The following is a 14317-nucleotide window of genomic DNA, read 5'->3' as shown; positions in this document are numbered from 1 at the left end:
TTGTTGGAAACCTCTTGAAAACCAAGAGAACTCTGACTGTCCCTAGTAGGAGATTGGTTAATGAAATCCTAATACAGTGATGCTCTCTATTTAGCCTTTTAACAAAATGGAGCAAACTATAATGTGCTTCCAGGAAAAGGGCAGTGAGATGTGTTAGTAGATTGGCATTCATGTAGAGGCATAAAGAGTGTGATCTTGTTTGGATTGAAACTAAGTACACTTCAGCTTATATATGCATCAAAAAGCATCTAGAGTGACATCTGGGAGCCTTGAGAATGGTGACTACACTTTTGAATCACGGAGAGCTGTGCTTCACCATAAAGCCATTAAATTAGGCATGCCGGGGTGGGGCGGATTCTGCTGTCTTAAGATATGCCAGGTGTACTTGCTGTTTGATGACACTGGCACTGGATTCAGCTGTAAGAAAACACTCCCTTTTTGTTGGGAGTGGTACTTTTATACTTTGAGGAAGGAGAGGTAGTTTTATACTTTACTGTGTGTAGTACTCATTCCTATTTGGGGTGTGTGTGTGTGTGTGTGTGTGTGTGTGTGTGTGTGTGTGTGTGTGTGAAGCTGGTGTCTCAGAACTCTAAGTCTAGCTACTCAGAAGGCTGAGATGTGAGGATTGTGGTTAGAAGCCAGTCCTGACAGGCAAGTCAAGTCCATGGGACTCTTACCTCCAGTGAACCAGGAAAGGTCAAAAGTGGAACTATGGCTCAAGTGGTAGAGTACTAACTTTGAGCACAAAAGCTCAGGGACAGTGCTAAGGCCCAGTGTTCAAGGCCCAGGACTAGCAAGATAAAAAATAAAACCTTAAGAGAGTGAGGGGAAATAAAGACTTGTGATTCAAATCAGATATGATAGGGCAATGGAAACATTTTCAGATGACAGGTATAACTTTCTAAAATTGCAGTTTTGTTATTTTTTAGCATTCCTTTAGAATATACAGTGTTGACATTAGCAATAACTCAATTAAAGGCGCCTGTGTGTGTGTGGGGGGGGGGGGGTGCCTTTCCTCTTGAGAACAGAGCTGCAGATGAAGCCGTAAGTGGTCAGTGCACCCAGGAATCTATCCATGGTCATGCAGGGGCTTTATTGTAGATGATTTTATTTACCTCAGGTCCCTTGCTAGCAGCTAACAGAAGGAAGCTGCCTTTGATGACATGTTAAACTCTAGTATGAGAATCAACTCTGTATATCTCTTATAGGTGAATCTTGGCCTCTCCTTCCCCTTCCTTTCCCCCTTCCCTTCCCCCACCTCCTACACCTTCCTCTTCTGCTTTCCCTTCTTCTTCCCTCATTCCCTCCTTTCCTTCATCTTCCCTTCCTCCATCCTCTTCCTTTCTCCCTCCTCTTCTCTGTCCTTCATTTTTTTCCATCCTCCTACCCTTTTCTCCTTCCTCCTCTTCCTTTTTCTCCTCTCCTTTAATTTTCCTTGTTCCTTCTCCATCCCCTCACACCTAAGTTAGAAAGCATTGTCTCTGCTTAGAGACCATTAATTACCTTGGCTCTCCTCACTCTGATAAGATTGCTTTATCTGGTTCAGCTAGAAAAAGTTGTTCATAAAGTCACTTTCCTTATTCATGGTGACTGGTGCTCCAATCCAGCCAGATCTGGTTTTGGGTCAAAGTCAGGGAACAAAATTGATCGACCCTAACTTCTAGCTGTATTCCCTGTGCACTCTTGCTCTCAGTGGGGCATGGTTCACCTTCACATTGCTGTGGAGCACATCACCCTACAGTTGCAGAAACATAGCCCCTAAGGTAAGAAATGCATGTGTGAGGGGCAGGTGCTCTTGTTTGACACAGCAGGGACTGGGTCACCTCCACCTTGAATCCTGAAATGGAACTGGACCCCACTCTCCTACCCTTTCATCTTTAGCCCAGTGCATACTTCCCATCCCTGTCCCTCTCACATTGTGAAAGAGATACTTAGGTCACCTGGGCAGTGAGATTGGGGGTGACCTATAGCCTAGGTTTCCTCCAATTTTGTCAGTTGGCTTAACACACACACACACACACACACACACACACACACACACACACACATACATCTCTAAAACCCTCACTTGTTAGGAATCATATAAAGACCTCTCCTGGCAGTTCTCAGGAAGGTATTCTTTTAAACATGGTATGGAAGCACTTAATATTTGCTATTGCTTACAGAATGATGAATCTTCAGACTTACTTCCTGTAGGTGAATAATGTAATTATTCCCTCATTACTGACTGGGACTCTGAAGCATAATATAAATGGTAGCTAGCCTGAGGTCTCAAGCTAGTATGTGAGCCCGTGCTGGGAAGTCTGCCACAGCTCCCAGCCACAGACCTGTGATGTGGCCACAAGCCACACTTTCTCATGTGTCAAGGGGCACAGGAGGGGCTGCCCTCCTGTGGGTGGTGGGGATGGATGGCCTGCTTTGGGAATGACAGTACTAGTTTGGAAGCTTTTGTTCTTGTTTTTTATTTGGCAGACCCCCAGCTCCGGTTTTGAGATGATGGGATTGGGAAACGGGCGTCGCAGCATGAAGTCTCCGCCCCTTGTTCTGGCTGCCCTGGTGGCTTGTGTGGTTGTCTTGGGCTTCAACTACTGGATTGCAAGCTCCCGGAGCATGGAACTCCAGGTATCTTGTTTATTTTGTGTATGTGGATGCCATCCAGTGTCTAACATTTCTGGGTGAGTGTCCCCGGAGCTTGCTGTATGTTGTCACCTAAATCATTGGGCCCAGAACACAAACTGTAGTGGAAGTTTAGGGCTGTGCATAACCCCCACTCTGGCTGGGCTCAGCTGTTCTCTCCAGTGCTGCCTCCTCAGTGTGAGACTGTTGAGAACTACTATCAAAACCACCCTCTCTGCTTCTCACTCGAGTATTTGGAGTTTGGTGAAATGGCTGGACATGCCCATTCTCAGTCCTTTACTTCACAGGAGACAGCTAAGAATGGAGCTGGCAGTGTGTTGGGATGTTGAGCATAAGGAAGTATATTTTGAAAGACGCTAGTCTTTATCATCATCACTTAATGACAATAATGATTTTAGCTTTCTCACATATTGTGTCAATCTTGGGTCAAGACCCTACGGAGCAATGACCTGCTGCTCTCTTCTTTACCAGACTTCAGCTCTTCTGAGACCTCTGATCCAGTAAGCCTTAATCCCCCAGTGTCAGTGTTTAGGTCCTTGGCCTGCCTGCAACAAGCATCTTAGTAAACCAGTGTAGTTGGAATTTCCCATAACTGATGGTCTTCCTGCTAGTCTCCTTTCGTTTTGCTTAGTGGTGAGTGTAGGCTTTGGCCTCAGTGTGGGGCTTTGTTAAGGGACCTTGGTTGAGCCATATCTAGGGATGTTTGACTTTGGCCCTCACACTGTGGTCTCCTTACAGACACGAGTCTTAGAGTTGGAAAACAGGGTTCGCAGGGCGGCCGCAGAGAGAGGTGCTGTGGAGTTGAAAAAGAACGAATTCCAGGGTGAGCTAGAGAAGCAGCGAGAGCAGCTAGACAAGATCCAGTCCAGCCACAACTTCCAGCTGGAAAGCGTCAACAGGGTCCACCAGGATGAGAAGGTAAGGCTGTTTTCCCTCACCGTTCCCTTCTGAATGACACTTTCTGCCTGCTTAGAATCCCGGGTTCAGAGTTAGAGACTTCGATGGAGTGTGTGTTGATTGAGCTTCATCTAGACTTTAAGTTCCTAGTCCGGCCTGTGAAACTGTTGCAGTGGTAATAAGGGGAGAAATGCAGAAGAACCAACGTGGCCCTGATTACTCTGCCTTTTGGCTTTACCTTTGCACTGTTATGCCAGGTGCTTGTATCTTAAAGATCAGTGTTTGTGTCTTAGTACTACCAAGAAAGTTAGGATGGTCTTCTTACTGTGTAGCTGAGGTGAGCCTCAAACTCCCAGCCTCCGTGCCTTAGCCTCCCAAGTAACTAAATTACAACTGTGGACCACTATGTCCAATTTCTGACTATTAAGTTTTTACGTAGATTTTACACAGATTTTACATAGATTAAAAAGAGGCCTCTAGCCAGGTGTGCTGCACATGTGTAATCCCAGCCCTGGGGAGGCTAAAGGAGTATTTCAAGTTGCAAGACAGCCTGGGCTACAGAGAGAGAGGGAGAGAGAGAGAGAAAGAGAGAGAGAGAGAGAGAGAGAGACCTGACAACTGAAGTATGTCCTTTCCTGAAAATTGCATTTTTCCCCTGAGATTAAGCTTTCCTTACTAAATTATATAGCTGATAAAAAGTGGAACTATCTTCTACTGGGAAGTATATCAGAGTCATAGCCATTTATTATTGAGGGCAGTTTGGTTTTACTGTTGTAAACACAGCTCCCTAAAGAATGTTTAATTTATTGAAAGGAGGTTGTATCCCTGTGTCTGTTATCTCAAATGTGGACTTAGTTTGAACTAGTTCCAGCATCTTGCCCCACAATGAGTCATTTATAGCTAAGGCTCCAGACTTTCCTTTCCTGCTTTATTCCTTTCCATCCTGCTTTATTCCTTTCCTCCTCCCTCCATTTTCTCCTTAAGGTTTTTTGAGTTTGTTTATTTCTATTGGTGTTTATTTGTACAAAACAGTGGGTTTCATTGTGACAGATTACACATGTGTATAATGTACTTTGGTCATATTCACCTCCGTTATCTCCCCCAACTTCCTTTGTAATAGTACATAGCCCTTTCCCATACATCACTGGGGCTTGTGCCAGTTTTATCTATGCTGCTTTATTTCACTGGGAAACACTGTTTCTGTTCCTGAAATCCTGTTCAATTGGAAATAATAAGGCACAGTGTGTTCAGAGACAGAATCCCTTAAACATATTTCTTGGGGGGAAAATAGTTGTTCTGTCAATTCAAACTGAAACTGTAAAAGGATATTATTTGAGGTCTCAGTTATTGCAATTAGGGAGACAGGTTCAGCTAGCTCTGAGTCATCGTTCCAAGGAAGGCAAAGAAAGTGGAGCCTGTCTATAGGCTATTGAATGGTGAAAAGGAACGGGGGCTATGCAGTGAATAGAAGATAAAGAGAAGAATGGTAAATGTGGCTGCTGGTGGTGTAGCTCTGGGGCAGAGCAGTTGTGTAGCATGTGCAAGGCCCTGAGTTCAATTTTTAGTACAGGGGGAAAGGAAAAAACAACAACAAAAGTCTATATGGAATGGAAATGTTCACAAAGCAAGAGTATGGTAACTTTTCTGTGCACTCTGAGCCTCTGGGCACACAGTTTTGTCCAGTCTATTTGGGTGGTTCTAGATGCAGTGAAAAAGGGTGGAGGTGACCAAAATTTCCTTTTGAGGTAGCAGCTGGAATTTGTTTAGGTTGTCATCTCTGTCTCTCTTTCTCTCTGTGTATCTCTTTCTCTCATTGTGTCTCTGTCTCTGTTTCTCTGTCTCTCTCTGTCTCTCTGTCTCTCTGTCTCTCTGTCTCTCTGTCTCTCTGTCTCTCTGTCTCTCTGTCTCTCTGTCTCTCTGTCTCTCTGTCTCTCTCTCTCTCTCTCTCTGTCTCTCTGCTCTCTCTCTCTCTCTCTCTCTCTCTCTCTCTCTCTCTCTCTCTCTCTCTCTCTCCCTCCTCTCTCTCTCTCTCATGGGGCTTGAACTCAAGGCCTGGATGCTGTCCCTGAGCTCTTTTGCTCAAGGCTAGTGCTCTACCATTTTGAGCCACAGCGCCACTTCTGGTTTTCTGGTGGTTAATTGGAGATAAGAGACTCACAGCCTTTCATGTCTGGGCTGGTTTTGAACTGCAATCCTCAGATCCTAGCCTCCTGAAGAACTAGGATTTGTAGGCGTGAGCCACCAGTGCCTAGCACTGTTTCTCATTGGCCTCCTAGCCCCATTTTGAAAGCCTCTTTTAATGTCGTTTTCATTGTAATTTTCCCTTTTATTTTCACAATTCTCAAGGATAGAGTTTGCAGAAATTCCATCTGGGATGTGCCAGGTGGCCCACAGACAGGGTAAAGAAGCAGATGTCTGGTACAGGCTTTGGAATGTTGGGGGCCTGAAACTGAACCCCAGGAGAGACCAGGATTGCTCTGTGGAGTGGATATGGGCTGAGAGGGACCCCTAGGGTGGGCAAGACAAAGTGGAGAGGATCAATTGAGTTAGTTTAGTGCTTCTCAAGTGCCTGATTAAGGCTTAAGAAACAAAACAAGTTTTTCCCATCTGTAGGAAATGAGGAAGATGAAGAGAGTATAAACACATTTGCCTGCCTACCCCTCATCCGAAGCATGTATGTCATTGCTGGAAAGTTTCTCTTTCTCTTTTCTGAGACAATGGTCCTTTGTGGCTGCCAATATGGCTCAGTAATAGAACACATGCCCAGAATGTGCAGGGCCATGGGTTCAAACCTTCAATAAAACAAGACAGTGACCCTGCACCTGTCTCGAGGACAGGGTCAGCATCTGCCAGAAAGGAATTGGCTGGCTGTTTCCCACTGATTCTCAGGCTTCTGTTTTATTGGCTTCTTTTTATAATTGAGAGGCATATATATAAAAACGATTTGAGGATCACCAGGAATTAGGAGGCTCCAGTAGACACTAGAAACAAATCTAAGTCCCATATTTCTGAAAAGCTGAGTGCTACAGATAACAAAATTTTAAAAACTAAACAACAAAATCCTATCCACTGGAAAGAATATCACATAACTATTTGGAAAGGGAGTATGTTTTTGTCAAGAATTTTTTTTTAAATTTTAGAGCAAGTGATATAAAGTTGTCTTCATCCTGGGCAGCTGAAAGGAAGATTTCAGCTGTGCTTCTGAGTGAAGGAGGCACAGGATTCCAGTTTACTGAGCTGCATGGCTTTAGTCAAATCACTTCAAATCTGCACACCTATTTTCTCCTCTGTCAAATGGAAATAATAACAGAATCCACTTCATAGGGTACATGTGAAGATTCAAAAAGGTAATTTCTGTACAGAGTATGACACATGCTTGACATGAGTACAACAAATTTTCCACTAATAGTACAGCCAGTGACAGCAGCAGTGAGAAAGCAGTAGCAGAGATAGGAGCCGCTCACCCCAGCAATAGTGATAACATCTTTTTTGTTTGTCTCTGGCTGAGTCCATTCAGACTACAATAACTTAAGGCTTTCAACTGTGTGGTTTATAAAGAACAGAAATTTAACCAGTAAAATCTATGCAAATTCCCAAATAAAATTAAAAAAAAAAAAGAAGCAGCTCTGAAATCCGAAACACTTCTGGTCCCAGGCATTTTGGATAGAAGATATTCAGCCTACATTGTCAAGGGAATTGGGTGATAGAGGTGAACTCACCCTCTGATTGTGTGTTAGTTGCCCTGAAAGCCTCTGTAGCCTGAGGGTGTTTGGATGTAGAATGATCAGTGTTTCAGTGATTAATCCTAGCCCAGCTGCACTTCAATCACCTGTGAGCCCATTAGAAAAACAGAGTTAGCCAGGCACCCGTGGCTCATGTTTGTAATCCTAGCTACACAGGAGGCTGAGAGCCTGAGGATCATGGTTTGAAGCCAGCTGGTGCAGTTTGTGAGACTCTTATCTCCACTAAACTATCAGAAAAAAAGCTGGAAATGGAGGTGTGGCTCAAGTGGTGGCATGCTAGCCTTGAGCAAAAAAAAAAAAAAAAATGCTCAGGGACAGTGCACAGGCCCTAGGACTGGCACCAAATAAAAGACATTCCTATGTCTTTTGACTGTTTATTTAGAACCTCTGTTCTAGGGCTCAGATTATAAATGACTTGTGGTCTTGAGTTGCTTGAAGCAAGAGGCTGGGAGATCTTCCTAACATCGTATTCATTTCATCTTGCCAAAACTTAGTCAGAAATAGCTTCATTTTCTGTGTGTGTGTGTGTGTGTGTGTGTGTGTGTGTGTATGTAGAATTCTCTTGAGGTTCATTCCTTGCAGCTATATATCCACTTTGACATTTATACTTCCCCTTTATTTGTTAAGCATGTAAATTAGTACCATAGCAGTGCAAAGGAACTCACTTGAGAAACATTTCCTTTGTGATGGAAATTGAGTTCCTATAATCATTCCCAAAGGGAAGCAGCTGACTGGATGGAAAAAAAAAGATGCCTAGGTAAAAGATAGAAGAAGTATCCATGTATACTGCTTTGTGTTCAGAAGGAGAGCTTAAAGATGGGAGGGCAGCAGGGCTGGGGAGTAGTTCTGGCAGAGCACCTGCTTAGTATCTGCAAGGAAGGCCCTGGGTTTTATCCTTAGCTGTATGAATTAAAAGGAGATGGATGCAGTGGGTAGCTGGAGCATGAGATGGCCCTTAGGTGACAGAACCCATACCCCTCCCCCCTTTGTCCCTGTCCTGAAAAGGTGTCAGGAACCTTGGGCAGGGGGAAGCCCAGTGAAGTTCTCTAGGATGTGTGGCATGAAAATCCCATTATATTCTAAGTGCTTTACTGTTGTAAATGAGTGCCTTGTGGAGTGAGAAAGATCATGATGGTTTCACTTGAAGGGTCCTGGACATCATTTGAACCTGGGATGGGCTGCTTCCCTCCGGCACAGCACCTACTCATAAGTCTGGCTTCCTCTGAAGGACTCTGCCTCTTGAAGAGGAAGCATGGTCACTGGTTGTACATTCAGAGTTCTTGTACACACACAGGCATGTTGAATTTCTCATTTTTTTTTTATTTTTTGTTGTGTTTTTTTTTTGCCAGTCCTGGGGCTTGAACTCAGGGCCTGAGCACTGTCCCTGGCTTCTTTTTGCTCAAGGCTAGAACTCTGCCACTTGAACCACAGTGCCACTTCTGGCCATTTTCTATATATGTGGTGCTGAGGAATCGAACCCAGGGCTTCATATATACGAGGTAAGCACTCTTGCTACTAGGCCATATCCCCAGCCCCTAATTTCTCATTTTTTTCCCCAGAGATAGTCATTGTTATCTTTTGAGACAGTGAAAGTGGCTGAGTCCAGGAGAGGTCTCTGATGTTCCTCAACTGCAGTGTCCCCAACTGGCTGTGCCAGGGCTGCCAGATAACTTTCTGTCTTGCTGGCTCCACCACAAAGAATTCCCATATGGCCAAATGCATTTCCCAGATGGTTCCAGGTTCTCTCTTGGGCTTCATTTTCTGTGTACTCCACAACGCAACAATGTTCCTCTGGAAGGGAGCCCAAATTGTACCAACTAGAGTAATTTCTTTTGACTTTCGTTACCTTTTGTCCTGTGATTAATGGAAGAACCTAGGGTTAAGGATCTAGATCATCTTTTCTGTTCTTACTACCACTGGTTTTTCCCTGTCTGGTTCAATCCATCTCCTATTGGGTGCTGGAGAGGGAGAAGTAAATCGTTTATTTAGGGTTGGGTTGGTGTAAGTAGAGAAATTGTCCAGCAACATTTAGAGAGGGGAGGTGCCTGTGGATTCAAGGGAGGGGGACTCAGGCTCAGCCCTGTGGATGAGCTTCTTGCCCCCCGGTCCCCACCGTGTCCTGGCAAGTGGCCTCAACTGTCAGCTCCAGAGCAGAGGCACCTTGCTGCTGCCCCTAGTTGTTCAGCATTCAAGTCTTCAGTGACTCCATGGGAATGAGAATGAGCCTGCAAAATAGATTTGAACTTTTAGTTCTTTACCATTCTCAAAGTGACAAAGGTGTGTGGATCTTACAAGGTATCTGAGGGCCATGTGTGTGGTGTTAACCTCTCCATCTGACTTGGAAGCCAGTCGAGCATGCCCAGTAGGAACACAGAGTAAGGCTGAAAGCAAGTGTTGTGTGATGGGGAGCCTGCTGGTGGGTGGAGGCCTCCAGTGTGGAGCAGTATGGTGTTGGAGGCATAAAAGGAGTCCTGCGGCCTTTTTCCAAAGTGTCATTTAAACCAATAAAGAGACGACATGAGTTCAAGGACAAGGGAAACATTGCAAGGTTTATGTGTGATGGGCTGGCATGGTCAGATCAGACATGAGCGTTTAACCAGGCAGCCTGACTCCTGTGGAGAGCAGAGGAGAGGTGGCTGCCCACTCAGCAGGCTTTTGAACTACTTGAAGCAAAAATTTCAGTTCCGCTGAATGAAGGTGGGAGTTACATCCATTCAGTGCAGTGAGACATAAGAGATGGCACGAGGGAATTGCCAGGCCTTGGAGACAGCTGGGAAGAGGAAAGTCTCAACTGAGGCAATATAAGAGCAAGTCAGTAAAGTCCATTGAAAATCTGTTTCCTTGAAAAAAAATGTTTGTCTCAGAAGACCATCCATCTTTTTAACTACCTTCTAAATTCTCTAGTTTGCCAATTGGATTTAGGCTTCAAAGACAGCACTGTAATTAAACTCAAGTAATTCACCTCCCACATTAAACAAATAATAAATATGTCATAGAAACAGTGTGCACAGGGCAGTCTGTGCAAGGTCAGCTTTGAAGTCACTTCTGGGAAACTCGCCGGAAGAGCTTCTGCGAGCCCCCACTCCAGAAACGAGGAGACATTAGCTGGTGACCATCAAACCTCCTAGACTTGGAGTTGTCTGCTTTTGTCAGCTCATTTTAGAACCAATCCAGTAACCAACTTCTTGACTGAGGGCAGGAACTTTGAAGGACATCAAGGCTAGCCCTCTGGAACGTGACACATGGGACAGCATATTTGCTTGTGACTGGGGAGACCCTGAAAAAGAAATAAAAGTAACTTTGGGCAAGTTCCAGGTGGAATTCAAGTGTCCTGTCTGTCTGAAAGACCCGAGAGACCCAGTCACCACTGACTGTGTGTAGACAAAGCTTCTCTCTGCCTTGCATCTGGCAATCCTGGGCACGGCTGCAGGTGTTTTCCTGTCCAGTCATTACAGTGTAAGGAGGGTCATGTCTCGAGCAGCCACCAACGGGGAGGACTGAAGTTTCCCAGTAGCTGCAGAGGCAAAGGGAAGAGGCAGGAGGGTAAGCCCTCATGTAAGAAGCCCAGGCAAGTCCTTGTTCTTTTCTTCGAGGAGGACCTGGAGCTGCTCTGTCACTAGTAAACTCAGCATGGTGACTGACCGTCAGGGCCACTGTGTGAGGCCAGTCAGGGAGGCCATCACTGAACACAGACTAAAGCTACAGGGTACATCACATCTCTGAACAGGCAAGTGGTGGATGGGCAGAAGGTATTAGCTGCCTAGTATAAGAAACAGGTGAACCTAGGAAAGAATCTGCAAGAATAGAGACAAATTATCCACTGAATCTGTTTACTTGAAGATGTTTATAGAACCAGAAGCAAAATGCATTCCTGTCCATGTTACAGAAACAACAGGAACAAATTCAGCGCAAACATGATGTGAAGAAGACAGCCCTTGAAAGCTACTTGTACAGTGCTGAAGATCTAACAGAGATAGTGGAGAAAACCAAGATGCCAGAAGTGAAATTTACACACACCAAAAGCATCTTGCACAAGAATGAAAGCCTGAAACCCCTAAGTTCTATGCAGTCAGGTTTAGGAAAGAAAATTGTGCTATTCCTCTGCAGTTTTCCACTCTGCAGAAATTTACAAATTTAGAGTGGAAGTTACTCTCAATCCCCAAACAGCATAGCCTAATTGGTGTGTGTCCAAGGATAAAAAGAGTGTGATGTTTGCAGAGAGTAAAATGTGCAGCTGTATCCAATGCAGCATATGGATTATCCAACCATCCTGGGGACTGCGAGATTAACTTCTGGCCACCATTTCTAGGAGGTCCAGGTGGAGGACAAGGACAGATGGACAATAGGAGTTTGTATAGACTATCTTTGCACAGATAGAAAGTGGCTGTACTCAGGCCCGAACCAATGCTGGGCAATTCAGCTTTGCAATGGGTACTATGTGGCTTGAAATGCTGCTCTAGTCAATCTTTGTGTGGCAGAAAAGACCAGAAGGGTTGGCATTTATCTGGATTATAATTTGGGTGAGGTTTCCTTTTACAGTTTAAATGACAGCTCTCATATCCACATGTTCATGGATGAGTTTTCTGAAACACTGATAGCCTTTTTTGTGTATTGGATTTGATTAAGAAGCCTCTTACTATTAAGGATTACTTTTGTAAAATGTTGTTGCTGATGATTGAACCCACACATTCTAGGAAGCGCCCTATGGCTGAGTGACTGGATCAACTTTTTGTGTTGGTGCTGATTCTAGGACTTGAACTCAGAGTCCAGGTATTATCTCTAAGCTTTGATGCTCAAGGCTGGCACTGTACCACATGAGACACAGCTCTACTTCTGACTCATTTTTTTTTAAGTCAGTTATGGGGTTTGAACCTCAGGGCTTGGGCACTGTCCCTGAGCTCTTTTGCTCAAGGCTAGTACTTTGCCACTTTGAGCCCCAAACAACACCACTTCCAGTTTTCTAGTGATTTTTTTGGAGATAGGAGTCTCATAGACTTTCCTGCCTGGGCTGACTCTGAACCTCAACCCTCAGATCTTAGCCTCCTGAGTAGCTAGGATTACAGACATTAGCCACTGGTGCCAGGCTTCAACTTCTGACTTTTAGCGGTTAATTGGAAATTAGAGTCTCACAACTTTTTTTTGCCCCTGCTGGTTTTGAATCTGGATCCTCAGATTCCAACATCCTGAGTAGCTAAGATTATATGTTAAGTGCAATATATAACCTGAAACAGAAAATTTGTTCTTAAACTGGGAAACTCAAAATACCTACTTAACAGGATTAGACAAATGTTAATTTCTTACCTTTGGTGAATTTATTATAGTTATACAATATTTTGCATATGTTAGATGTATATATATTGAATGTATAGTAATTAACATACAATAATAACTACATGTAATAACTGCCTTGTCAGTTTTATCTATTATTTAAATTTTTTCAGTACAAAAAGAAATAGTATACACAATATTGACATTCAGTAGCTACCTTGCAGTATAGACTATTCCTCTGTGAGTGTGCCTTGGGCCTCTGCTTAGTCTTCATCTTCCTCCTCAAGGGAAGCAGGCTGTGCTGGACCTCAGCAGAAGCTTGAAGCCTACTTGATTCCAGATCTAGTTTGATTTTTGGATGTTCCCTGATTGAATTCTGCAATCAAAATGTTATCTTTTGTGAGGTATCCCATGGTTGTTAGGGGCTCAACAAACATGGCCTTTATTTCATGTGCCTTGTTCATGTTCTATGAGGAGTAATGTCTTAGTGTCTCTGTATCACTCATTCTCCTTTTCTTTTGGTAAGGATGGAGCCCAGGGCTTGTCCATGTCCTCCCCCACTGAGATCAATCCTCAGCTCTACAAGACAAGAGTTTGATGGGAAATACTTAAAATACTGTATGCTCTGTGTTCTAATTTGTGGGTTTTTTTTTTTTTTTTTTTGCTCTGACAAGTGGAGATCTGTGATTGTTCATGGCTAAGGAGGATGCATGGGCTCTGTGAAGACCATTGGCTGTGATCCTGTTGTTTCTGCTCAATGTTTGTGGTGATTTTTGTAGTACCCAAATGTCTGTGTCTGCCTGCAGGAGGTGAGGATGTGTGGAAGTGGTACCTCCCTCTGGGGAGGGTCAGGAATAAGGGCACTGGAGCCCATGAAAGGGCACAGGCTAAGGTTTCTCCATTTTCCGTTTTCATGGACTTCTTTGAGTTTGGAAATCTGCAGCCCCAGTGGGCATTTCCTGCCTTAAGAACAGCTAGGGAATATTCTGGATTGCTGGTGCTGTCTGCTGCCCTCTAAGATGAAGATGGAAGTTTTCAAGAGCCAGTGTGCTTCTCTGATTTGGCATCTCTTCGTGGCTAACATTGTGGGTCCCCTACCCCCTTTGATGCTGGGGATGGAACTCAAGGCCTGTCATGTGCTAAAACACATTCTACCACTGAGCTCCAGGCCCAGCTCTTCCAGCTATTGTCTTCTAGAGCAGTATGTGGGTGGACACTTCAAGCAGAACAGAGGGGTGCTGAGGTGGGGACTTTGGAGTATGCAGCTTTGGGCCTGGACCCAAGGTTTTTGGCAGCAGGACAGTGAGGTGATAGTTCCAGGTCCGAGCCCGAAAGGAGTTCTTCATTCTGCCTTCAGGTCACTGCTAGAGATGTGTGGTGGTGCATTTTGGGACTTGCCATGAACCTATTTGGGGCTTCCTGGGAGTTCCCTTTGATCCAAGCCACATGTATGTGAAAGCATAGAGGTGGCCAAGAGCCTGGGAGGCAGTTGTGACAAGTTCTCAGAATCATGGGCAGACTCCCCAGCTTGCCCCACCTCGTCCTCCCTTTCCCCCTCCCACCCTTTGCCCTTTCCATACCTCCATCTCTCCCTCTCCTTCCCCACCCCCTCTCTCTGAAACACTTGGCTTCTGTGCTAGTCCATAGCTCCCATTCCATCCGCCTGTGCTCAGCCCACTGATGGGAGCCAACTTCATGGCCTTTGCAGAGCAGGGCACTAGGCGATCCTGGCCAGGTAGGTGTGGTATCTGAGACCCAGGTGAGTTGTGGGC

General features: G+C 44.8%; 2 protein-coding genes across 3 annotated transcripts in view; one reads left to right on the top strand and one right to left on the bottom strand.

The window, feature by feature from the left end:
* The window catches only part of Golm1 (golgi membrane protein 1), a 54479-nt gene that overhangs the window by 16618 nt on the left and 23544 nt on the right, over positions 1-14317 (top strand). For both annotated transcript variants that reach the window (XM_048331599.1, XM_048331591.1), the window contains 2 exons: positions 2473-2622; positions 3376-3555. In XM_048331599.1, coding sequence (XP_048187556.1) covers positions 2494-2622; positions 3376-3555 — 309 coding nt within the window. In that variant the 5' untranslated portion in view covers positions 2473-2493. The remainder of the gene's footprint in view (positions 1-2472; positions 2623-3375; positions 3556-14317) is intronic.
* The window catches only part of Naa35 (N-alpha-acetyltransferase 35, NatC auxiliary subunit), a 95777-nt gene continuing 88130 nt past the window's right edge, over positions 6671-14317 (bottom strand). Inside the window, exon 24 of the mRNA XM_048331576.1 lies at positions 6671-7363. The gene's annotated coding sequence lies outside the window, so the exon portion shown is untranslated. The remainder of the gene's footprint in view (positions 7364-14317) is intronic.

This window comes from Perognathus longimembris, chromosome 1 (genome assembly GCF_023159225.1).
Source record: "Perognathus longimembris pacificus isolate PPM17 chromosome 1, ASM2315922v1, whole genome shotgun sequence".
NCBI lineage: Eukaryota > Metazoa > Chordata > Mammalia > Rodentia > Heteromyidae > Perognathus > Perognathus longimembris.
This window is presented reverse-complemented; position numbering and strand designations above follow the sequence as displayed.